This window comes from Notamacropus eugenii, chromosome 1 (assembly GCF_028372415.1).
Source record: "Notamacropus eugenii isolate mMacEug1 chromosome 1, mMacEug1.pri_v2, whole genome shotgun sequence".
Classification (NCBI taxonomy): domain Eukaryota; kingdom Metazoa; phylum Chordata; class Mammalia; order Diprotodontia; family Macropodidae; genus Notamacropus; species Notamacropus eugenii.
In genome coordinates, this window is record NC_092872.1 from 415435988 (window position 1) to 415461794 (window position 25807).

General features: G+C 42.3%; 1 protein-coding gene across 1 annotated transcript in view; it reads right to left on the minus strand.

Moving 5' to 3' along the window:
- The window catches only part of RASGEF1C (RasGEF domain family member 1C), a 191846-nt gene that overhangs the window by 12509 nt on the left and 153530 nt on the right, over positions 1-25807 (minus strand). Inside the window, exons 7-11 of the mRNA XM_072631217.1 lie at positions 16582-16656; positions 10340-10435; positions 9816-9918; positions 9634-9713; positions 9400-9495 (exon numbers count right to left, since the gene is read on the minus strand). Of these exons, the coding sequence (XP_072487318.1) occupies positions 9400-9495; positions 9634-9713; positions 9816-9918; positions 10340-10435; positions 16582-16656 (450 nt within the window). The remainder of the gene's footprint in view (positions 1-9399; positions 9496-9633; positions 9714-9815; positions 9919-10339; positions 10436-16581; positions 16657-25807) is intronic.

The window sequence follows — 25807 nt, forward strand, 5'->3', positions numbered from 1 at the left end:
CATATACTCTTAACTAATTATTCTGAAGCTAAGCTTAGCTGCTTCTATGCTGCTGAATGAGAAGTGGTGTCAGTGCTCTCTTAATTTTGCCACCCTCAAACAAAGGTCCAGTTACCCCATCCTAGTTATATGGTAAATTTCTTTTTATCAATGGCCTTCCTGGGGTATGAACCTAGTACTGGAATCTCTGGGTCACAGGATATGGACATTTTAGTCACTTTATCTGAATAATTTCAAATTGTTTACCAAAATAGTTGTACCTATTCACAGTTTCATCTACAATGTGCTAATGGAACTGTCTTCCCACAACCCCTCCAACATTGACTGGTTATAGTTCCACCCAGAAAACTGGCAAGGAACTGTCATATCTTTATATGATGGTCGAAGAAACAGTCTTAGAAAGGGGGAAAGTGTTATGTTCAGTTTCATGTAAGGTTAGTCAGTGGCAGAGCTAGCACTTGGAAACAGGTTTCCTGAGTCTTAATGGATGAAACTGATTCCCAACAATGACGAAGCTTCCTCCCCCTTATCACTGGCTCTAGGGAATATGTTTAAGAAATGTATCACAAGCAAAAAAGGTTACAGAGCTTATAATACAGTGTCTGTGAGTTCATTTATCTTCAGCCCACATGCTCTGAATAGGGATTTGTTTAAGGGATGTCCTTCTGGGCATTCGGGGACCTTAAGGTTTAACATTCAAAGGGACTATAGAGATCATTTAATTCAACTCTTTCATTTTTACCAGTGATGATATTATAGCTTGGAGAGGTTGAATGAATGAATTTTATTGTTGAATTGTTTCAGTCATGTTTGGCTCTTTGTGATCCTTTTTGAGATTTTCTTGGCAGAAATACTGGAATGGTTTGCTATTTTCTTTTCCAGGTCATTTTACAGGTGAGAAACTGAGGCAAACAAGGTTAAGTGACTTGCCCAGGGTCACACAGCTAGTAAATATCTGAAGTCGGATTTGAATTCAGAAAGATGAGTTGTCTTGACACTGTATTCACTGTGCAACCTAGCTGCCCAATGAATAAATAAAGCATCTTACTATGTGCAAAGTACTGTGCTATGCCCTCATGGCACACACAGAAATGTAAGGCAGATAACACTTCGAGGGAGCCCACATTCTAATGAGCAAGACAATCCATGGAAAGATTCAGCTGCAAGTCAAATGGAAAAATCCTATGGTCCTTAGTGTACAGGGGCAAAACAGGTGGTAATGTCTCATCTTTTATATAAAACCACTATTTATTATTTATTTATAGATATTATTTATTTATCTATCTCATTATTTAAAGTCACTATTTCCAGGGCTCTTGGGGACTTGCTAAGTAACTTGGCTAAGACAGATCACACAAATAGTAAGATATAGTACTAGGATTTAAACACAGGTCCTCAGCTTCTAATCCAGTTATACTTGTCACTATAAGAACCTAGCACTCCACACAAAGTCTCCCTAAACTTGTCAGCCTGAGTCCCTACTCATAACTGGTCTTAGATCTGTCATCTGGGACTGCAACACAAGTCAAATTCTACCAGCCAAAGCATGTGAGATAGGAAGGTGTGCTCTGCTGCCCGCGATGAGCGGAGCTATGAACATCTGCTTTTTAGCCTACTGTAATAATACAGCTCATTGTGTGTATTAGCAGGGAGAACAAAGCACACCTCTGTAGACTCAGGTAAGAATGCACTGGAAATTCTGGGGGCGGTAAAAGAGTGGGAGGCAACCATCACAACTTGGCAATCCAGATTCATGGAACCCAGACTGAGCGTGCACGAACTTTGAAGTCAGACTCGGTTGCTATTGAATCATTTCAGTTGTATCCTACTCTTCATGACCATATTTGGGGTTTTTTTGGCAAAGGTACTGGCTTGATTTTCCATTTTCTTCTCCAGTTCATGTTACAGGAAACTTAGGCAAACAGGGTCACACAGATAGCAACTGTCTGAGGCTGGATTTGAACTTAGGAAGGTGAGTCTTTCTGACCTTAGGTCTACCCTCCATCCAAGGTGCCATCTAACTGCCCTGGAGTCAGATAGGTTCAAATATTACCTCTGATACTACCTTGGTCAAGTCATCTAATTTCCCTGGGCCTCAGTTTTCTCATGTGTAAATTGATGATGATGATGAACTACATACATAGTATTTGCCAAAAAAAGAAAACCAAATGGGGTCATGAAGAGTTAGACACAATTGAAATGACTGAACAATGACAAGAGTCAGAAGACTTCGTCTTGAATTTCAGCGCTGCCACCCTGTGTGACCCCAGGGAAGTTATTTAACCTCTCTGGCCTTCAGTTTTCTTGTGTAAAATGAGAGGTTTAGACTAGATCTTTAACCTCCCTCTCAGCCCTATATCTATGATCCTATGATCCCTCTCCAATCCTCAGGATTTTGGACTAGATGGCCTCTTGGGGCCCTTGCACCTCTTACAATCTGACTGCAGGCTTAATGAATAGTCAGTTTGGAAGAACCCACAACTACTCAGTACGTTTTCATGGTAAGAGAGTCATTTGACACTTACATGGTTCAAATCAAACTCCCACACTAGGAAATAGTGGCTAGGCCCCTGCTCTTGAACTTGGAGAGTGATGAGGTGTCTGCACCAGCCTCTACCCAAGACTTGCTCTTCTCCTGCCTGCCTCCTTCCGAGCCCTGTTTTAAAATTCAATGCACAGCCAAGGGCCCTTGCTAGTCTGCTCATGTGCGCCTTCCAAAGCATGGCCCATCTGCATGTCAGATTAACCAATCAATTAGAGCCTTAAGTTATTCATCTCACAGGTTCTGCTCTGAAAAGCGACCCTGGGCTTTATCTCAATCTTTTGTGCGAAGCTCTTAAAAAAAAAAAAATCATTCAAATCCCCAACTCAATAGGCTGAGTAATTTAAAACTGCATTTGTTCAGGGTTTTCAATAGCTATAAAAATTATCATTCCGAGATGTATACATTTGTTTGGTGGAGCTGAGCTGGTTAGAATCAGCACTTTCTTGAAATTCTGATTCAAAGTTCTGGCGATCTCGGAAGTGAATGACAAACGATGGGCAATTCCTCCCTCCCTCCAACACATAAACAAACCAAAACCAAGTTTCTTTGGCGTCAAGTGGGATCTTTATAATTCCACAACATTGTAGTTTTGATTGTTTTGTGATGGTTGTTCTTTGTTGTAGCATACTGTTGTACTCATCTTGTATATTATGCTCTTGGCTCTCTGCTCACTTCACTTTTAATCAGTTCATGTAAGTCTTTCCAAACTTCTCTGCATTTATCATATTGTGAGGTTTTTTTAGAGCACAGTAATGGGTATCTAAGTGGTGCAGGGGGTTGAGTGCTGGGCCTTGAGTCAGAAAGACTCAAATTCTAAGTTTAAATCTGGCCTCAGACACTTACTAACTATGTAATCCTGGGCAAGTCATTTTAGTCTGGTTGCCTCAGTTTCCTCATCTGTAAAATGAGCTGGAGAAGAAATTGGTAAACCTTTCCTATATCTTTGCCCAGAAAACGCCAAATTGGGTTGCAAAGAGTCAGACACACCTGAAAGCAATGGCACAACAGCAGCATAGTATTGTTTCATTATATTCCTGTACTATAATTTGCTTCACCATTTCCCAGTTGATAGGTGTCTACTTTGTTTGCAGTGGTTTTCTACCACAAAAAGTTCTGCAGCACATACTTTTAGGTCTATGGGGCCTTTCTTCTTATCAATGACCTCCTTGGAATAGTAGAATCTCTGGGTCAAAGGGCATAGACATTTTAGTTATTTTATAATATATTATATATATATATTGCATTTGGAGTGATTATATTGATTCACAGCTCCACCAACAATGTACCAGCATGCTTATCTTCCTACAAGCCCTCCAACATTGACTACTTCAATCTTCATCTACATTTATATGCATTAGGGCAAAACAGAAATGTCCACACCATCAGTTTAACTCCACATTCTGTCCCTCTAGCATGAGTATCTTCTATATTACCAAGCCTGTATTATTCCTTTAACGACTCAGATAGCAGCTCCTGCCTTAGGCAGAATCACAGAATCATAAGGGATCCCAGAAACCCTCTAATTCAACTCATCCCTGACTAAGGATCCCCTCTGCAACAACACTATGCCCTTACATCAAACTGTAATCTTCACTTCAATGTGCATGTCCTGCTCCTAGTTCTGCTCTGGAGACAAGAAGAGTCTATTTAATTGCTCTTTCACATGATAACTTCTCAAATACTTGAACGCAATTATCGATGACCATGGCAGGGCCATGTCTTCTCTAGGCTGAACATCACCAATTCCTTCATATGATCCTCCCATGACATAGTCACCAGTTCTCTTACTATCTTGGCTGCCTTTTTCTGGACCCATTGTTTTAGTCTGAGATCTTTTTGGATCTTGACATTGAACAATAGCTATTCTTCTAGCTCTGGGTCATTGGAAAATGGACAAACATTGTGGTATATGGAAGAAGAGCTGAATTTGATCCCTGGGTTCAAATTCTAGTTCTTCTATTTGCTATGGCAGCTAAGTCACTGAACCTCTCTGACTTTCAGTTTCCTCATCTATAAAGTGGGGTTAACATTAATTACACTAGGGGAAGAGAAGGGAATAAGCCCATAATATGCCAGACACTGCTAAATGCTTTACAAATATTATCTTTTTTTGATCCTCACAACAACCCCGTGAGACAAGTGCTATTATTATCCCCATTTTACAATTATGGAAACTGAGGCAGGCAGCATTTAAGTGACTTGCCTAGGGTCAGACAGCCAGTAAATGCCTGAGGCCAGATTTGAATTTGCCTCTTCCTGATTCCAGGCTCAGTGCTCTATCTACTGGGTTACATAGCTGCTTTCCTCACTAGCAACCTCACAGGTTTGTTGGCAGGAAAGTGTTTTGCAAACCTCATGGTATTAGAGAGAAATGTGGGACTATAGGCAATTAACCTTTGCCTGCCTCAGTTTCCTCATCTATAAAATGGGAATAATAATAGCATCTATCTCCCAGGGTAGTTATGAAGATAAAATGAGATAATATCTGTAGAGCAAACCTTAAAGTGTCATATCCTAAGTCTTCATCCAAGTTGTTATATGAAAAAAAAGCTCAAAATCACAGGGCTGAAATCTGGTCTACTCCTTTAGAGCCCTCCTTCTAAGCTGACATTGACCTATTAGATGAGTCGTCTAGTCCCACCCCCTCATTGTACAGACGAGGAAACTGAAGCCCATGAGGTTAAATGATTTGTTCTGAGACCACACATACATTGAGTGGCAGAGCAGAGTTGAATCTCAGCCCTTTGACTCCAAATCCAGGACTGTTTCCACTATAACACCCTCTTTGAGTCTGCTTGTTCAACCAACACCTTGAGAGCAAGATATGACCAAGGCTCCATAATCTCCTCTTTTATTAGTAGGTTCTACTGCCCCTTTGTTGTTCCCAAAGTGATCTTTTGAAGGCATAGGTATGATTACCTTAGGGCAGCCAGGTGACACAGTGCCAGGCTTGGAATCACGTAAACTCATTTTCATGAAATAAGATACTTATTAACTATGTGACCCTGGGCAAGTCACTTAACCCTGCTTGCCTCAGTTTCCTCATCTGTAAAATGAGTTAGAGAAAGAAATGGCAAACCACTCCAGTATCTTTGCTAAGGAAACCTCAAATGGGGTCATGGAGAATTGGACATGACTGAAATGACTCAACAATAACAAACATCATCTATTTAATAAATTTCATTGATTCCTTGTTAACTCTGGGTCAAGTACAAATTCCTCTGTTTAGAACTTAAAGTCCTTTCCAATCTGGCTGTGATCTACTTCTTCTAGTCTTAATATACATTATTATCCACCCCACACTCTATGGTCCATCAAACTAGTTTTCTTGCTGTACCTTACACCAGATACTCTATTTTTTATCTCTATATCTTTGTAGGACCTGGACATTCCATGCCTAGGCACATTCCTTCCTCACCTCCATCTCTCAGAATCCCTCTCTTTTCAATATTCAGTTCAAGCACCGCATTATACATTAAGCTTTTATAGTTCCCCTCCCTCAATTATCTTGTATTTCGTTTGTTTATTTCTCATAGATGCTCATATGTGCATGTTTTTTCCTCTAATAGAATATAAGATCCTTGAAGGTAGGAGCTATTTCATTTTTGACCATGTTTTGTAGGTAGGTAGGTGACACAGTGAGTAGAGTGCTAGGCTTGTAGTCAGAAAGATGAATTCAAATCTGGCCTCAGACATTTATTAGCTGGGTGACTCCACACAATTAACCTGTCTGCCTCAGTTTCCTCATCTATAAAATGGAAATAATAATAGCATCTATCTCTCAGGGTTGTTATGAAGATGAAATGAGATAATATCTGTACAGCAAACCTTAAAGTGCTACATAAATGCCAGTTATCATTATAAATCATTATTATTACTACGATTACTAGGTTCTAGCACAGTGCTTGCCTCATAGAAGACCCTTTATCCGTGTTTATTCATTCACTGACTTATTCATTCTTAACTGAATACTTCATCTCCTCTTCACCAGGATGCAGAGAATTTTTACCCAGTCCTCATCCCTGCGTACCTGAGTACCAGTATGGAATGGGTAACTGGATTTGGAGTCAGGAAGATGTGGATTCAGATCCCGCCTCAGACACTAGCTCTCTGGGTAAGTTACTTAATCCCTCTCAGTCTCAGTTTCCACATCTATAAAATATCAGGGATAATAATAGCAGCTACATCACAGAGTTATTGTGAGACTCCAAGGAGATTGTGTGTGTGTGTGTGTGTGTGTGTGTGTGTATAAAGTTCTTTGCAGGCCTAAAGTGCCCTATAAGTGCCAGGTGTAATGAGTTAAACACAAATTAGAAGGAAAAAGGAAGGGACTATGCATAGTGATATAGGTACCCGAGGTGGGAATATCTGCTCTTGTTAGACAGGGATTTTTTTTGCCCAGTGGTACTGAAATTAGAGGGCAGCTACGTGTTACAGTGGATACAGTTCTAGGCTTGGAGTCAGGAAGTCTCCTCTTCCTGAGTTCAAATCCAGTCTCAGGCACTTATTTGCTGTGTGACCCTGGGCAAGTCACTTAGCCCTGCTTGCCTAAGTTTTCTCATCTGTAAACTGAGCTGGAGAAGGAAATGGCAAAGCACTCTGGTGTCTGACAAGAAAACCCCAAAAAGGATCATGAAGAATCAGATGTGACTGACAACAACTGAGATCAGGAGAAGGGAATGATGTCGCTTGTTATGTGCCAGGCATTATGCTAAGCACTTTACAATTACTATCTCATTTAAACCTCACAACAGCCCTACCTACCCTAAGGGGTAGGTGCTATTGTGATCCTCATTTTATAATTTAGGAAACTAAGCCAGATAGAAGGTAAGTAACTTGTTTAAGGTCACTCACATGTCAGAGGCTAGGATCTGAACTCATTTTCCTGACCCCAGCACTCCATCCATTGTGCAGTACAACTGCTTCCATACCATGGATGAGTCTCTGTCCAACTGAGAAGGTGGGTTAAAAAACAGATGACTTTCCTTCTGGGCCAGGATGATATAGGAGTAATGTCGTGACATATTGGAAAATGCCCAGGACTCAAAGTCAAGACAATGGGAACCAGTCCTGGCTTCTTTAACCTGGGGGATGTGAATGGGCTTCAGTTTCCCCATCTGCCAAATGAGAAGGTTAGATAAGGTCCCTTTCATCCTCAGATCTACAGTACTGTGAAGGGGGACTCTCTATCTCCTGGAATATCCCATGATATTTTGTGGCAACTCTAATTGTCAGGAAGTCTTTCTGAACATTGGGCCAAAGTTTTCCTTGTTATTGCCTTCTCCCTCTGCTCCTCACACAGCCCTCTATGGGGCAAACAGGACAAATCTCACCCTTCTTCCTCCAGAGATCCCTTCTAATATTTGAATAAAGCTAGGACATCTCCCCTTCCTCTACGTCTTCTCCTCTGCAAACTGAACTGCCCAGTCTTCCAAGGAATCCTTCACTGACATAGCTTTAAGTGATTCTGATGACAGCAGAGAGAAAGAAAAGAAGGCCTTTCAGAACCTCCAGCCCTAGTGTCCTCTGCTCTCAGACTCTTAGGATCAGCCACGGCTGCTCCAGGTGTCTGCAGGGAGGAGGGGACACATGTTTTCAGAATAAAGTAGGTCACAGGGTAAACAAGTGAAGCCCATTGTGTAGAGATGGGCCATTGGTGAATCACTCAAGAGGAAAAATTGAAATTCTGGTCCCAGATCACTTCTGACAGTTAAAGACACCAGCTGGTTCTAAACAAGACTGTAAACAAATATGCTGAGCGAGGAGACTCCTAACTCACTGGGTATGAGGTCGCCTGAAGTAGAGGTTCAGAATTCCATGGGAGCTTTGTCTTACTATCTTTTCAAGGGGGAAAAATGAGATCATGCAGTCCACTGCCATAATAGGTGTCAAATGGGAAAGTGACAAATATCCCTAGAAGCATGGTGTTACTCAAAGGGAAGAGTTTTGATGCATAAAAATCAGTGGGACCAGTTAAAACTTCAGGGAAATCACACTAGGCCCCAATTTCTCTCCACTCTTTCCTGCCTCAGTGAGTCCACTTGGGAGAAGTTGAGAGGATAAAGTAGATAAATCATCCACAGATAGTGTCAGTTAAAGGTTTTTAGCCTTGGTCTCAGATCCACAGCTCCTCTGAAGGGGCTAAGCTAGAATTGTCAAACCTGGCAGTGTGGTCAGAGCTCATGAAGGATCATAGATTTAAAGCTATGGAGAGTTAAAGTCCTGTCCTTCCACATTTTACATATGAGGAAAATGAGGCTCAGAGGTTAAGTGACTTTCTCAGAGGACTTTCTGGGGCAGGATTCAAACCTGTATCTTAGTGACTCAAGCACAGAACTCTGATCCACTGTACCATGTTGCTGTTAAGGTATGCAAAGCAGTTTCTTCAGAACAATCTTGTGAGATAGGTCCTGCAGGTTCAAGTTTCCTGATTTTTCAGATTGGGAAATTGAGGCCAAGAAAACTGAAGTGAGGATGCTCTTGTGGAAAGAGCTCTGGATTTGACATTGGGAGATCTAGGTTTGACAGAAGGCTCTGTCATGTACTACAATCTGACTGTTGGCAGTCACTTTCTCTTTGCTGGGCCTCAGTTTACTCATTTGTAAAGTGAGAAGATTGGACTAGATGGTCTCTAACATCCCTTTCAAATTTAAGTTCTATGATGCTATGGATTTCCCCAGTCACCTAGCTCATAAGTGTCAGAGCTGAGAATCAAATGCAGGTCTCTTGATTCCAAATCCAGGACTGACTGCTACATGGAAATCCAGCCCCCCAGCACTTGCCATGGATTTTTATTTGCTCTAGGGCTTATGGATAGAGTGGCTTGGGCCAGTTCAGTCCTCCCTCACACTTACCTTCTCCCTATTGCTGTGGGCAGTGAGAGATCGATGGGCTGCCCCTCTCAGTGCTGTCCGGTAGTTATAGAAATTACCTGTGGGGTCCATTTGGTGCTGAAAACAAAATCAGAAAACATCCCATTTACTCCAGCAACATGCCTGGGTGGCAGGGTTTGCTTATACCTTAAAAAGGCATTCCTTAAAGCACATTCAGAGACAATAATCAGAAAGTAGGGCCTCCTTTCTCTTTACCTCAAGGATGAAAAACTTGGCTGTCTTCACTTTGGACCATGTCTTCTTTAGCCTGGAGACAGGGCTCATATTCATGCCCGCTGGAAGAGAGACATGAGGGAAAGGAAAAGGGGGTTGCTCAGCTGCCTGCCTTCTCTTCCTCACCCCTAGGTAAAATGCCACATTTAGAGGCAACTACTCACAGATGATTGCCATCAGTGAATTGAAATTCCCAATGTTGAAGCACTCCCGAGCCACATCGATGAAGAACTCAATCACTTGTGCTCTCTGCTTCTTTTTGGCGGGCTAAGGAGAAGCAAAGATAGGAGCACCTATCAGGTGTCAGGGACACAAGAGTAGATTCCTAAGGCCAACTGGAAAGTAGTATCTTCTGCTTACTACCTGTGTGACCTGGAGCAAGTTATTTAGCCTCTCTGGACCTAGTTTCTTATTAGCAAAGTAAGGACATGGAGCTCTAAAGTCTTTTCGATGAATTTGGGACTACTCTGGATCTTAACAGAGATAATGGTTCATTGAACACTGTTGGGCAAAGCTGGCAGAATCTGGATGCCTTTTGCTGCGGTCACATTAGGCTTCTGGGGGCTCTTTGTTTATTGATGCAAAGACTCATTCCTGGGCTTGCTTATTCCTGGACCATGAGGGATGAACTGGACTGGGAATCGGGTGGGTTTCCTCCCAGGGCGGGAGGGGGGGGCTATTTGCTCACCATACAGATTTCAGTTGCCACAAGGTAACACAGACGGTTGAACCATTTCACATAGGCTTCAAGGTTATTTGTTTTGCTCTGTTCACTGAAACAAGGCTAGAAAGAAGATGTACGTATCATTTTGAGGTGCCAGCATTGCTTAAAACAAAGAGACAGGAGGAGTGATGATGATGATGGCTACACATTGAGGGTGTGATTGTGAAATGGGTCAGGGTGGGGGAGGAGGTGATGCAGGAACAGAAGAAGCTGATTGACCATTGACATGCATTCGTCCATTCAATAAGCATTTATTAAGCACCTGTTTTCCATTGTGCTAGGCCATGGAGATACAAAGACAAAAAAACCCAAAACAGTCCATGACCTCAGGAAATTTATCTTTAATTGTTGTTGTATTTGTCCTTCGTTTTTGAAGAGGACCATGACATTGGGGGAATGAGGACATGACTCGCAGCTGACTTTGATTTGTGTGAGGGAGGGCTGTGCAAGGTCACCAACCTCACTTTCTCCTCCAGAACCATTTGGGTCCAGTAGCCAGATATTCATCAGGACAACTGGAGATGGCCCAGGATGCAAAGGGACACCCTGGTCCTTTTAGGCCAAGTCCTTTTCTGGTTCTCACTTTTTAACATCCATTCAGTGAGTGAGCCTGAATAGAAGTATCTCTAACTCTTTGCTCATTCTTATTAAATCTAAGCCCACATGAAGGCTTGATGGCATGACTCTTAGCTCAGTCTTAACCCTCACCCTTCCTTCATCTACCTCCCACTTCAACTCCATTTTCTTTCCTCCTCTTCCCCAGTTCCTTCTTTTCAATGTAAATATGGGATTTCATTCTACCACTGGGACTTCCACCTTTATCCTAAACCTCTTTGGGTCTTTAAATTAGAACTGTTCTGCTTAACCCTATAGGGTGTGTGTGTTTGTCCTTCGTTGCCGAAGAAGACCATGCCATCAGAGAAATGATGACATGACTTGCACTTGGCTTTGTTTTGAGTGAGGGAGGGCTGTGCAGGTCATCAGCCTCACTTCTCCAGAGCCATCTGAATCCAGTGACCAGATATTCCTCCACATGACTGGAGATGAGGCATTTGGGGTTAAGTGACTTGCCCAAGGTCACACAGCTAGTGAGTGTCAGTTGTCTGAGGTGAGATTTGAACTCACTTATGCTCTATCCACTGCACCACCTAGCTGACCCAACCCTATAGGGTCAAATAAGCAGATGAAAGATGCAGAGGGTAAGTTAGTACAAATGTCAGGAAAAAACACAAAATGAAACAACAACAAAACACCTTCCTAACTTTACAAATGACCTCAAAATAGAATGGGCTGCCTTGATAGAGGGTAGTCTGGATGACCACTTGTTGGGATGCTTGTTCAATAATGGGTTGGACTCGTTTGCCACTAAGATTCCATCTAACTCTGATTTTATTACTTCACCTTATTCTTCCATGTCTTTGACTCAGCAGAAACTTGGCTTCCCTTAAAAACTGACACATCCTTGCTCCATAGAGACCTTACCTTCTCCCAATCTCACTGACCCAGTTTTATCTTCACAACATCTCTTGCATCCAACCCTTTCTTTTCCCCCTCATAACTATCACCCATTTCAGTTCCTCTCCTTTAGATTATCAAAAACCCCTCCTAATTGGCCTCCCTCTCTCAGGTCTCACTATTTCAGCCCATCCTTTACATTGCTGTCAAATTTAATTTTCCACAAGCAGAGATTTGATCATAGGGCTCCCCTGCTCAACCAACCCTGGTGGCTCCCTATCGCCCCTAGGACAAAATATAAACCTCTTTGTTTAGCTTTTAAAGTCCTACTCAACTTAGCTCCCAATTATCTTTTAGCCTTAATGGATACCACTCCCATTCATATACTTTGGAATCCATTTAAACAGGCTTTCCCCTGTTCTTCCCACACAATAATCCATTTCCCATTTCTGTGCCTTTTCACTAGTCATCCCACATGTCCATAATTCACTCCTTCTTTACTTCTGCCTCATGGGGACCCCCTCTTGCTTTAAGACACAGCTCAAACACCATCTTCTATGTAAAACTCTTCCTGAACCCTCCAATTGCTAGTGCCCCCCAACTACTTTGGATTTAATGATTTTGTATTTATTCACTTTACATTTATTTGGTATATACATATATATTTATACTTTACACACACACACACTTACATTTATTTGGTATATACTTATGTGTACCTACTGTCTCCCCCATTAGAATATAAACTCCATGAACGTTTTCTTGTTTCTTTCATTCTTAGTACTTGTATCCCCATCACTTAGGCACAGGGCCTTGGTAAGAACTTAATAATACTTGTTGATTGGTTGGGTGTCCACACATAAGACCACCTCCCTCTTCCCAAGACCCCTGAGGACTTGAGTTTTAACTCTGATCATTCTATGCTCACAGTCTTCTCTCACCTGCCACCTCTCCCAAATGCACTAAACCGAATCCTCCTGTTTTCTTTATTGCATCTATAGGACTAATTCCTTCTTGGCCATTCCTACTGTCCTGTGAGTCTTGTCTATGCTCTTTATTTGAGTTGCAGAAAGTAGCTGCTCTCCCTGTGTCCAGTCTTTCCTCTTTCAGCAATGTCAGCATGCTCCTGTCAGGCTACTTTCCATCTAAAATGCCACTTTGTCCAAGTCTCTGCCTTATTTCATGACTGATTCACTGAACAAACAGTGCTAGGCTTTGTGCTATGGGATAAAAATACATTGATGATAAAGATAGAAGGTTTACCCTTGAAGGATTTACAATCATAGAAGGGAGATAAGAAAAGAACACAAATAGGCGATAAGTCCTATTGTGATAACCACATCAGAGAGGTCCCTCTGTACCTCTTTGCCAGTCAGTGGTTCTCAAGGCTTTCAAACTCAGGATCCCTTTACGCTTTTAAAAATCATTGAGAACCTCAAAGAGCTTTTGTTTATTTCAGTTAATATTTATTGATATTTGTCACACTGGAAATTTAAATTGCTCATTTAAAAATCTGATTAATTCATTAAAATGATAATAAACCCATTATGTTGCATAAATAACATTTTTATGAAAAGTAACTATATTCCCACCCCCAAATTAGTGAGGTAAGTAGCATTGTTTTTACCTATTTTTTCAAATCTCTGGCTTAGATTTAATAGGAATGAACATAAAGGCAGAGATATTTCTATACTAACTGGATTCTCCTCTCTCCTTCTGCATTTAATCAGCTGCAAAACATTGTGTAAGCTGAAATATATGAAAAAAAATCCAATCTCAGATATGTTGGTGGAAAGGGAAGGAGTATTTTAATAGGCAAACAACATCTTAGTATTATTCTGAAGATAGTTATGACTTTGAGGACCATCTGAAAGGGTCTCAGGAACCCCCAGGAGTCCATAGACCACACTTTGAGAACTATTGCACTATAAAAGGAGAGAGAAAAGTGAAGACAATTTCTGACTGAGGAAACAAGGTTTCATGGAGGGAAGGCCATTTGGGTTAGTCCTTGGAGAATGGGTAAGAATTCAGCAGGTGAAGACTGGGGATGGAGGCAGAGAATAGAAAAGTAGTAAGAAAGAGAATTCTAGAAGGAAGGGATAGAATGCAGCTGACATATTCAAGACTGTCAAGTCATCCAGTTTGGTTGAAGTCTTTAGACTTGCTGAGTAAGTTGAGGCTAGACCATAGAAGGTCCCCAGGCTAAGGATTTTGGGGCTTTCTATGATACACAATAATGAGCCATTGAAAGTTATGATACTCTGCAAAATAGCAAATGTGTATCCGATTTGTATCCATATTTTCCCCCTCCCAACTAGGCAGCACAGTGGTGAAGACTTGAGTTCAAATGTGACCCCAGATACTTAATAGCAGTGTGACCCTGGGCAAGTGACTTAATCTCTGCTGTCTCAGTTTCTTCAACTATAAAATGAGGATAATAATAGCACAACCTCCCTCACAGGGCTGTTGTGAGGATAAATGAGATATCATTATTTGGAAAACGCTCTTCAGTCCTTAAACCACTATATAAATACGAGCTATTACGATTAGTGCTGTGTTTTGTTAGTCTTATTTCCAGGTGGTGAGTTCTATAAAGGCAGAAACCATGTGATGAAGAGAGATCACAAGATCACAGATGCCAATCATCTTTGTATCTCCCCTGGTGACCAACCCATGGTCCTGGGTGTGACAGGGCTTAGGAAACATTTCTTGAATGAATGAACAAATGAATAGTGTTATTTTTAATGTCTAGTGCCTTGAGTAAGCCTTTATTCTTTTTTATATTTGGATGTATTTTAAAGTAGCCACTAGAGGGCAATCGTGTACACAAACTATTCCACTGAAAGTGAAATTGATTTTCAAGAGCAAGGGTTAGGGTTAGGGTTAGGTTGGCGGAATTACAAGATCAATGAGAAAGAAGCTTGAGGGGTCTTAAAGGTCATCTAGTCCAACCCCAACATTTTATAGATGAGGAAACTGAGGCCCAATTTCAGTGCTCTTTCCATTATACCAAGAGAAACACATAACATCTGCCAGGAAGGGTCACTAGAGGACCTAGTCCAACCCTCTCTGCTGAGAAACGGAGGCCCAGAGTGGGGAAGGGATTGGTCCAAGGTCCTACAGCCTCATGTTCACAGGGTATGGAGAATTGAACCTGGAGTCAGGAAGATCTGAGTTTGAATCCTACATTAAACATGTACTATGTGGCCCTGGGTAAGTCACATCTCAATCAGCCTTAGTTTCCTTATCTGTGAAACAGGGATAATAATAGCCCCTATCTCAGGAGGTTGTTGTAAGGATCACATAAGATCATATTGGTAAAGAACTCAGCGCACTGCCTGGCACATAGTAGGTGATTAATAAATTTTCATTCTCTTCTCTTCCCCTTCCCTAGTGGCAGACCTAGGAAGAGGAGTTTGGTTAAGATACAGATACACCATGCTACCTCTTTCTAGCTCAGTGACTGAGCTTCTTTCTGCGTGTATGTCTTCTTTCTAAGGTTCTGAAGAGGACAGGTACAGTCAAGGTTAACTAGGATTACGTCTGCAGGTCTTTAGAGACCGATATGGGGCTCCTTCTGCTCCTAGGTTATATCCACTTCCTCGTCCTACCCCCAAACAGTCTGCTTCTCTCTGAATCAGAAATCTCCCAGACTTTTAAGCATAGCTTTTATGCTGTGCTTTGTGGTTCATAAAGGGCTTTGCTACCTTGTCTCATCTGATCCTCCTAACAACCCCACGAGGTAAGTGCTTTTATAATTCCCATTTTACAAATGAGGAAACTAAGGTTGAGAAAGCCCTGATTTGTCCAAGGCTCCATAGCTAGTGCATGTCTGACATGGGATTCAAACTCAGGCCTTCTGATTCTTCAATCCAATGCTCTATCCACTGCCACCTTGCTGCCTACCAGAGTATCTGAGCTGGAAAGGCCCTCATAAATCATCTAATTCAACTCCTTTATTTTATAGATGTGAAAACTGTAACTCAAAGAATTACTTGATGAAGGGCATATGATAAAGGAGTTGCAGACTAAAACCCAGGTGTCTTGATGCCTAGCTAGTCCGAGACTCTTTTCATCACTTCATTCCTAGGATACTGTATCCTTGTGACACATAGACATAGAAGTCACTGTGGTCCTAGGATACCTTGTTTTCATGGAACAAGTAGAAGTGATAGTTCCAAGGTCCTTTTCCTAGAACAGGAATTCTTAGCCTTTTTATATCATGAAGCCCTTTGGCAGAAACTTTTGATCTCCTCAGAATAATACTATTAAATGCATAAAATAAAGTCCATAGAATTACAAAAGAAACTAATTATAATAATAATAATAATGGTGGTAGTAAGCATTTATATAGCCCCTACTATGTGCCAGGCACTGTGCTAAGCACTTTATAAATATTACTTCACTTGATCTTTACAACAACCTGAGAGGCAGGCGTTATTCTTATCCCCATTTTACAGACAATGAAACTGAGGCAAACAGATGGTAAGTGACACAGCTAGTGAGCATCTGAGGCTGGATTTGAACTCAGATCTTCGTGACTCCAGACCCAGCACTCTATCCACTGGGTTCCTCTGATAGTTATTAAAATATTAAAAAAAGACAAGTTCATAGACATCAAGTTAAAAAATCCTTTCCTAGAGAAATCTATAATGCCTATGATAAGGCTTTGTGCATAATAAAGACACTATTGTCTTTTTTTTTTGTTTGGCAGGGAAGGAGAAACAAGAAGGAATGAATGCCTTCCTTACCTTTGTGCTGTCCAAAGAATCTTTATGCACAAAAGCCTGGACAAATTCTTCAGGTCCAATGTGACTCAGCCTTTCCTGGAAAGATAGGGGGGAGAAGAGAAGCTCTAAGACTCAGGACTGATACAGTCAAGGGCGCCTATGCTGATGCCACTGTCTGACTCAGAAACCTATGTGCAGTCTGTGTGCCCCCCACCGCCATCCTCTCAACTTCCTGTGTCCAGTCTGATCAGTCTGGAAACAGGAGATAGGGAAAGCCTCTCATTTACCCCCCTGATCTGCCTGGATTAGCCTGAGCCTCATTTACCGTATGCTAGAGAGTGGGAGTAGGGTGGGAAGGAGCAGCCTGTGCTCCCAGGCCAGCTGCCTGCCCACATTTGCACCACCCTCCTGCCCAGACAGACACAGACAGGTTTCTGAGCCGACCAAGGCAATGACCACTTTAGCAAACCTGCTGCTTCATCATCATCATTATCAACAACCACAGACATTTATTTTTATGGAGCATTTATATTATATATATTTATAATTTATATTTATAGAGCATTTTATAATGGAGGTTGAATGAACTAGGGGAGGAGGATAGCAGAAGTTGAGTTGGCCTATAAAAGGCATGTTAAATATGTTGTTACAAGGCTTCTGGGTGCAACCAAACCAGATAAAAATATATTTGGGAAATATTTAACAAAATAAATTTTAAAATGCAGTAAAACATAGGCAACATTAAAATTTAAAACTGTCAGTATGTGAGCAGCAGAGATTCTTATGTTCAGACATGTGGTTGCTTTTCTACTTGAGTTTTGACACTACTGACCTAGAATGATCACTCTGGGATGGCCCAACTAGACCAGTTCAGCCTCCATGACATATATTATCTCATTTGAGCCACATAACCACCTTGTGTGGTGGGTACTCTTTGTGGTAACTATAGATATTATCCCCATTTTACAGATTAAGAAACTTAGGCTCATTCACTTCAATCAATTAACATTTGTTGTCATTGTTGTTAAGTCATGTCCTACTCTTTGTGATTCCAATTGGGGTTTTCTTGGTAAACTTACTGTAGAGGTTTTGCCATTTCCTTTTCTAGCTCATTTTACAGACAAGGAAATTGAGGCAAACAAGGTTAAATAACTTGGCCACAGTCATACAACAAGTGTCTGAAGTCAGATTTGAACGCAGGTCTTCCTGACTCCAGGCCTGACATTCTATCCATTGAGCCACCTAATTGCCCGAAATATTCATCAAGCTCCTACTATATGCCAAGCACTATGCTAAGTGCTGGGGATGCAAATAGAGGCAAAAGATAGTCATTGCCCTCAAGGAACTTACAGTCTAATGGGAGAGAAAACCTGCAAACAAGTAACACAAAGCAAGCCATATCCAGGATAAATAGTTAATATAGTTAATAATAAATAATTAAAATAGGAAAAGCACTGGAACTAAGAGGTGTTGAGGAAGGCTTCTGTGGAAGGTGGGATTTTAGTGGGGACTTAGAAGAAGCTGAGGAGGTCAGAGCAGAGGAGGGAGAGCATTCTAGGTCTGAAGAGCAGCCAGGAAGAATGCCTAGAGCCAAGAGATAGATCAGACAGGAGGCCCGTGTCATTGCATTACAGAGAGTGCGTCAGGGAGCAAGGGACAAGAAGACTGGAAAAGTAGGAGGGGGCCAGGTTACAAGGGGCTTTGAATGCCAAGAACAATGTTTTGTATTTGTTGCTGAAAGCGATAGGAAGCCTCCTGAATAAGGAAGAATGAGGTTAAGGGACTTGCCCCATGCTCACCCAATTATTAAGTACTGGAGGATAAATAAAATTCAGGCCTCCCTGCTTCCAAGTCTGTCTTCTCTTCAGTACCACACGGTATCCCTTTCTTGCCAATACAGACATATAACTTATCACACACACCTTACAATTTATAAGCCTTTTGGAGCAGTGTTTAATTTGGTCTGTGTAATGAAGGGCCTTTGAGATACTAATAACTCCTCACATTTTACTCTGCTGTCAAGTAAGATAATGATCACCAAGTGCCCTGTAATGGCCAAATACTTGAGAAAGTAAATCAGAGTCACTGTAGCCCATCCCCTGCCCCCAAGTAGGACTCTGCTCTGGGAGAGACATCTGTCAACATGCCAGTCAGTCCTGGATAAAAATGGCATTTAACAAGCTCTCTTTCCTAGACTGCATTGCTTCATCATTGGAGGGTTAGAGTATGCACACATGTGTAAGTGTATGTGTGAGTGAATGTATGTGTGAAGACAGACAGACACAGAGAGAGAAGAGATGGAGAGAGAGAAGGGGGGAGCAAGGGAGGAAGACAGAAGGGTAGGAAAGAGGGAAAGGAAGGAAAAGAGGGAAGGAAAGAGGGAAGGAGCGAGGAAAGGAGGGAAAGAGGGGGGAGGGAAAAAGTGAGGGAGAGGGAGGAGATAACTCCTTTGCACAGACAATTGGGCAGGCACATTAAATGGTGACCAGATCAGATGTGGAGTCAGGAAAATCTACATACAACCTCTGGCTGTTTTGAAGCTCAAATGACAGTGTATGTAAAGCATGCTGCAAAGTTTAAATTCCCTTATACACGACAATTCTACCTCTCATTATTAATTCATCTTGACTCCTAATCTTGGGGAGGGGGACGAAAAAACTGATACTGGATGGAGTAACTGAATGCTTTTTGCTAGCACTCTTTTTGCAGGTTTCCAGATGCCCCTAGGAAGAGAAATGCCCCAGTTGGTGTGATTTGGGGCTTCCAGAAGCTTCTGATCTGGCTTGCTCTGCAGATCTTCAGAGTTCCAAACCCCACAGAGGCTGAGCCCTTGAATAGTCTTCCTGTAGAGAAGGGAGCCTTAGAAGGAAACACTCTCTTCTCTTCTCTAAAGAGCATAGGAACAGCATTTACAGGAATACTTGGGGGGGAGGGCCTCAAGAAATGTCAGAATTTAAAATGTCAATTAGCCTGGTCAAAGTCACAGATTCTGCTGAATTCTTGCTGTTGGTCTCTGAATGAAGAGGAGTCTGCTGTGAGTGATGTCTCCCCTGGAAGAACCTGCTCTCCATGCCATTCCCTTCTTCCAGACCATGGGAGAGGTTTAGGGTTGGAAGGAATCTTAAGGGTTCCAATGAGATAACGTATGTACTGCTCTTTTTTTTTTTTAATTTAAATTTATTTAAGTTTTCAACATTCATTTCCACAAAATTTTGCGTTCCAAATTTTCTCCCCATTTCTCCCCTCCCCCCACCCCTAAACGCTGGGCATTCTAATTACCCTTATCACCAATCTGTCCTCCCTTCTAACATCCCTCCCTTCCCTTATCCCCATCTTCTCTTTTGTCTTATAGGGCAAGATAAATTTCTCTACCCCATTACCTGTATTTCTTATTTCCTAGTTGCTAGAACAATATTCAACAGTTGTTCCTAAAACTTTTGAGTTCCAACTTCTCTTCATTCCTCCCTCCTCACCCATTCCCTTTGGGAAGGCAAGTAATTCAATATAGGCCATATCTGTGTAATTTTGCAAATGACTTCCATAATAGTTGTGTTGGTAAGGCTAACTATATTTCCCTCCATCCTATCCTGCCCCTGTTTCTTCTATTCTCTCTTTTGATCCTATCCCTCCCCAAGAGTGCTCCCTCCTCCCACTGCCCTCCCTTCCATTATCCCCCCCACCCTGCTTATCCGTTTCTCCCTCACTATCCTGTATTGTAAGATAGGTTTTCATATCAAAATGAGTGTGCATTTTATTCCTTACTTTAGTCGAATGTGATGAGAGTAAGCTTTATGTTTTTTCTCTCACCAGCCCCCTTTTTCCCTCCACTGAAAAGTCTTTTACTTGCTTCTTTTATGAGAGATAATTTGCCCCATTCCATTTCTCCCTTTCTCCTCCCAATATATTTCTCTCTCACTGCTTAATTTCATTATTTTAAGATATGATCCCATCCTATTCAATTCACCCTGTGCTGTGCTGTGTGTGTGTGTGTGTGTGTGTGTAATCCTACCAACTACCCAGATACTGAAAAAACTTTCAAGAGTTACAAATATTGTCTTTCCATGTAGGAATGTAAACAGTTCAACTTTAGTAAGTCCCTTATGATTTCTCTTTGCTGTTTACCCTTTCATGCTTCTCTTGATTCTTGTGTTTGAAGGTCAAATTTTCTTTTCAGCTTTGGTCTTTTCATCAAGAATGCTTGAAAGTCCTCTATTTCAGTGAAAGACCATTTTTTTCCCCTGAAGTATTATACTCAGTTTTTCTGGGTAGGTGATTCTTGGTTTTAGTCCTAGTTCCTTTGACTTCTGGAATATCATATTCCACACCCTTCGATCCCTTAATGTAGAAGCTCCTAGATCTTGTGTTATCTTGATTGTATTCCCACAATACTTGAATTGTTTCTTTCTAGCTGCTTTCAATATTTTCTCCTTGACCAGGGAACTCTGGAATTTGGCCACAAGGCCAAAAGGCCTAGGAGTTTCTCTTTTTGGATCTCTTTCAGGAGGTGATCAGTGGATTCTTTCAACATTTATTTTGCCCTCTGGTTCTAGAATCTCAGGGCAGTTTTCCTTGATAATTTCATGAAAGATGATGTCTAGGCTCTTTTTTTGATCAAGGCTTTCAGGTAGTCCCATAATTTTTAAATTGTTTCTCCTGGATCTATTTTCTAGGTCAGTTGTTTTTCCAATGAGATATTTCACATTATCTTCCACTTTTTCATTCTTTTGGTTTTGTTTTGTGATTTCTTAGTTTCTCATAAAGTCATTAGCCTCCATCTGTTCCATTCTAATTTTGAAAGAACTATTTTCTTCAGTGAGCTTTTGAACCTCCTTTTCCATTTGGCTAATTCTGCTTTTTTTTTTTTTTTTGAGATGAGTTTTTGTTTTTTTTTAACTTTTAACATTTATTTTCACAAAATTTTGGGTTACAAATTTTCTCCCCTTTTATCCCCTCCCCCCCCAAACCCAAGCATTCTAATTGCCCCTGTGACCAATCTGCTCTCTCTTCTATCCTCCCTCTCTGCCCTTGTTTCCGTCTTCTCTTTTGTCCTGTAGGGCCAGATAGCTTTCTTTACCCCTTAACCTGTATTTCTTATTTCCTAGTGGTAAGAACATTACAGTTGATCCTAACACTTTGAGTTCCAACTTCTTTAGCTCCCTCCCTCTCTACCCCTTCCTTTTGGAAGACAGGCAATTCAATATAGGCCAAATCTGTGTAGTTTTGCAAATGATTTCCATACTAGTTGTGTTGTATAGGACTAATTATATTTCCCTCCATCCTATCCTGTCCCCCATTGCTTCTATTCTCTTATGATCCTTTCCCTCCCCATGAGTGTCGACCTTGGATTGCATTCTCCTCCCCGTGCCCTCCCCTCTATCCTCCCCCCCACCCTGCTTGTGTCCTTGTCCCCCACTCTCCTGTATTGTGAGATAGGTCTTCCTATCAAAATGAGTATGCATTTTATTCTTTCCTTTAGTGGAATGTGATGAGAGTAGACCTCATGTTTTTCTCTCGCCTCCCCTCTTTATCCCTCCACTAATAAGTCTTTTGCTTGCCTATTTTATGAGAGATAATTTGCCCCATTCAATTTCTCCCTTTCTCCTCCCAATATTTCTCTCTCACTGCTTGATTTCATTTTTTTTTAAGATATGATCCCATCCTCTTCAATTCACTCTGTGCACTCTGTCTCTATGTATGTGTGCGTGTGTGCTTGTGTGTGTACTCCCACCCAGTACCCAGATACTGAAATGTTTCAAGAGTTACAAACATTGTCTTTCCATGTAGGAATGTAAGCAGTTCAACTTTAGTAAGTCCCTTATGACTTCTCTTTGCTGTTCACCTTTTCATGGTTCTCTTCATTCTTGTGTTTGAAAGTCAAATTTTCTTTTCAGCTCTGGTCTTTTCATCAAGAAAATTTGAAAATCCTCTATTTCATTGAAAGACCATTTTTTCTCCTGAAGTATTATACTCAGTTTTGCTGGGTAGGTGATTCTTGGTTTTAGTCCTAGTTCCTTTGACTTCTGGAATATCCTATTCCATTCCCTTCAATCCCTTAATGTAGAGGGTGCTAGATCTTGTGTTATCCTGATTGTATTTCCACAATACTTGGATTGTTTCTTTCTAGCTGCTTGCAATATTTTCTCCTTGACCAGGGACCTCTGGAATTTGGCCACAATGTTCCTAGGAGTTTCTCTTTTTGGATCTCTTTCAGGTGGTGATCAGTGGATTCCTTGAATACTTATTTTGCCCTCTGGTTCTAGAATCTCAGGGCAGTTTTCCTTGATAATTTCATGGAAGATGATGTCTAGGCTCTTCTTTTGATCATGGTTTTCAGGTAGTCCCAGAATTTTTACATTGTCTCTCCTGAATCTATTTTCCAGGTCAGTTGTTTTTCCAATAAGATATTTCACATTATCTTCCATTTTTCCAATCTTCTCGCTATGTTCTGTGATATCTGTCTTTCTCACAAAGTCCTTAGCGTCCATCTGTGCCATTCTAGTTTTGAAAGAACTATTTTCTTCAATGAGCTTTTGAATCTCCTTTTCCATTTGGCTAATTCTGCTTTTGAAAGCATTCTTCTCCTCATTGGCTTTTTGAACCTCTTTTGCCAATTGAGTTAGGCTAGTTTTCAAGGTGTTAATTTCTTCAACATTTTTTTGGTTCTCCTTTAGCAGGGAGCTGATCTGCTTTTCATGCTTCTCTTTCATCCCTCTCATTTCTCTTCCCAGTTTTTCCTCCACCTCTCTAACTTGATTTTCAAAATTCTTTTTGAGCTCTTCCATGGCCTGAGCCCATTGGGTGGGCTGGGACACAGAATCCTTAATTTCTGTTTCTTTGCCTGATGGTAAGCATTGTTCTTCCTCATCAGAAAGGAAGGGAGGAAATGTCTGTTCTCCAAGAAAGTAGCCTTCAATAGTTTTATTTCTTTTCCCTTTTCTGGGCATTCTCCCCAGCCAGTGACTTGTCCTCTGAATATTCTCCTCACACCCACCTCACCTCCTGGTCCTCCCAGCCAGCGTTTGGGGACTGAGATTCAAATGCTGCTTCCTGCCTTAGGGCTTTTGGCGGGGGCAGGGCTGCTATTCAGTGTGAGAATTAAGTTCAGATGGTCAGGTCGGGGCAGGGCCGCCTCTCAGGCTCAGTTCCCTCAGGGTGTTTATGTACAGACCTTCCACAATGGATCCAGGCTCCCGCCCGCTTGGGGAGCCCCTGTCTGCAGTCGCCTCTCAGCTTCTATCTCCCGGGGGGGCCCGAGCCATGGGGGCACCCCACTCCCCTCTCGACCCGCCAAAGAGACTCCTTCACCGACCCCCATCACCTGTGGGTGGAGGGGCTTGTGCCACCGCTGGAGATCCCATCCCTGAAGCCTGCTTGGATCTGTACCTCTCAGAGCCACGGCCGCCGCAGGTCTGGGCTGGGCTCCATGTCTGCAGCGCGACGGACCTTTTGCGAGAGGTTTGCAGGTCCCTCTGTGGGTGGAGGGACCCGCGTGGCCGCTGGAGATCCCGTCCCTGTAGCCCGCTCGTATCTTTTCCTCATGGTGTCTCGGCCGCTGCAAGGCTGCCCTCTGCTCCCAGTCCCGGCGCCCAGTCCGCAGCGCGAAGGACCCCCCGCGAGAGGTTTGCAGGTCTCTCTGGAACAGAAATCTCCCTCGCTCCAATATTCCGTGGCCTCTGGGTGCAGAATTCACCGTGAGTTGGTCCCCTCTAGCCGTTCTGTGGGTTGTGGGTTCGGAGCTATGTGTATGTGCGTCTTTCTACTCCGCCATCTTGCCTCCGCCCCCCCCAATTCTGCTTTTGAAAGCATTCTTCTCCTCATTGGCTTTTTGAACCTCTTTTGCCAATTGAGTTAGCCTGTTTTTCAAGGTGTTCTTTTCTTCAGCATTTTTTGGGGTCTCCTTTAGCAAGGTGTTGACCTGCTTTTCATGCTTTTCTTGCATCTCTCTCATTTCTCTTCCCAATTTTTCCTCCACCTCTCTTACTTGATTTTCAAAATCCTTTTTGAGTTCTTCCATGGCCTGAGCCCATTGAATATTTATTTTGGATGTTTGGGATACAGAAGCCTTGACTTTTATATCTTTCCCTGATGGTAAGCATTGTTCTTCCTTAGCTGAAAGGATGGGAGGAGATATCTGTTCACCAAGAAAGTAACCTTCTATAGTCTTATTTTTTTTTCCCTTTTTTGGGCATTTTTCCCAACCAGTTACTTGACTTTTGGGTCCTTTGTCAAGATTAGGGTATACTCTGGGAATCTGTGAGATCTCAGTTCCTCCAAGGTGGCACGATCAAACGTGTACTGGTCTGGATGCAGAGAGGGATTTTTGTGCCCAGAATCTTAGCAGTTACGTTTCCACAGCCACCTGGCCTCCAGTTCTGCCAAGTCAGCACTGGGGGCTGATCTTCAGATAAGCTGGATGGGCAGGGGGCCGCCATTCAGTGGGAGACAAAGACCAGCTGCCTCAGGGCCTCTACTCAGGGCTGAGGTAAGACTCAGCTCTTCAGTGCCCCCAGAGGTTTTTACGTTCCAACTATGGAGCGGTCTGTATGGGCTGCTGTGCAGCCTCTGCGGCTGCTGCCTGTTGCTGGAGCTATGGGAAGGCCTTTCTCCCTTCCCGGCTAGCTGAAAAAATCCAGTCACTGACCTTTGGCACCTGTGGGTTGAGGGATCTGGAAACCACTGCTACTGGGACTGGGGATTCCAGGACTGGAGATTCTGCCCCAAGGGGTGTTTGTGAGCTGTGCACCAGGCCAAGGCTGGACTGGGCTCCACTCCGTGTCCCTTGCAACAGATGTTTCCCGTGGGCCTCTCGGGTCACCCTGGGCTGGAAATCTCCTCCACTGTTGTCCTCCACTTCTGCTGCTCCACAATTTGTTGAGGTTTTTTATAGGCTGTGTGGGGAGAGCCTCCATGTCTATGTCTTTCTACTCCGCCATCTTCTGTACTGCTCTTTTTAAACCTTAAAGTGCTCTATATAAATGCTAGCTATTGTCACCTAGTCCTACTCCCTCATTTTACAGAGGGGGAAACTGAGTCCTAGAGAAAGGAAGGAATTTATTCAGATTCACACACCTAGGGAACAGCAGAACTGGAGCCAGAAACCTGATTGCTTACAAGTTCCATGAGCCCTTTTGTATTAGACCCAGACTGTCTGTGCCCCAGACTGTCATTCCATAGAGACTGAAATGAGCAGTGATTCCACACCCACATTGTGGGAAGGGTAGATATCTCCCCACCCAAACAGAAAATA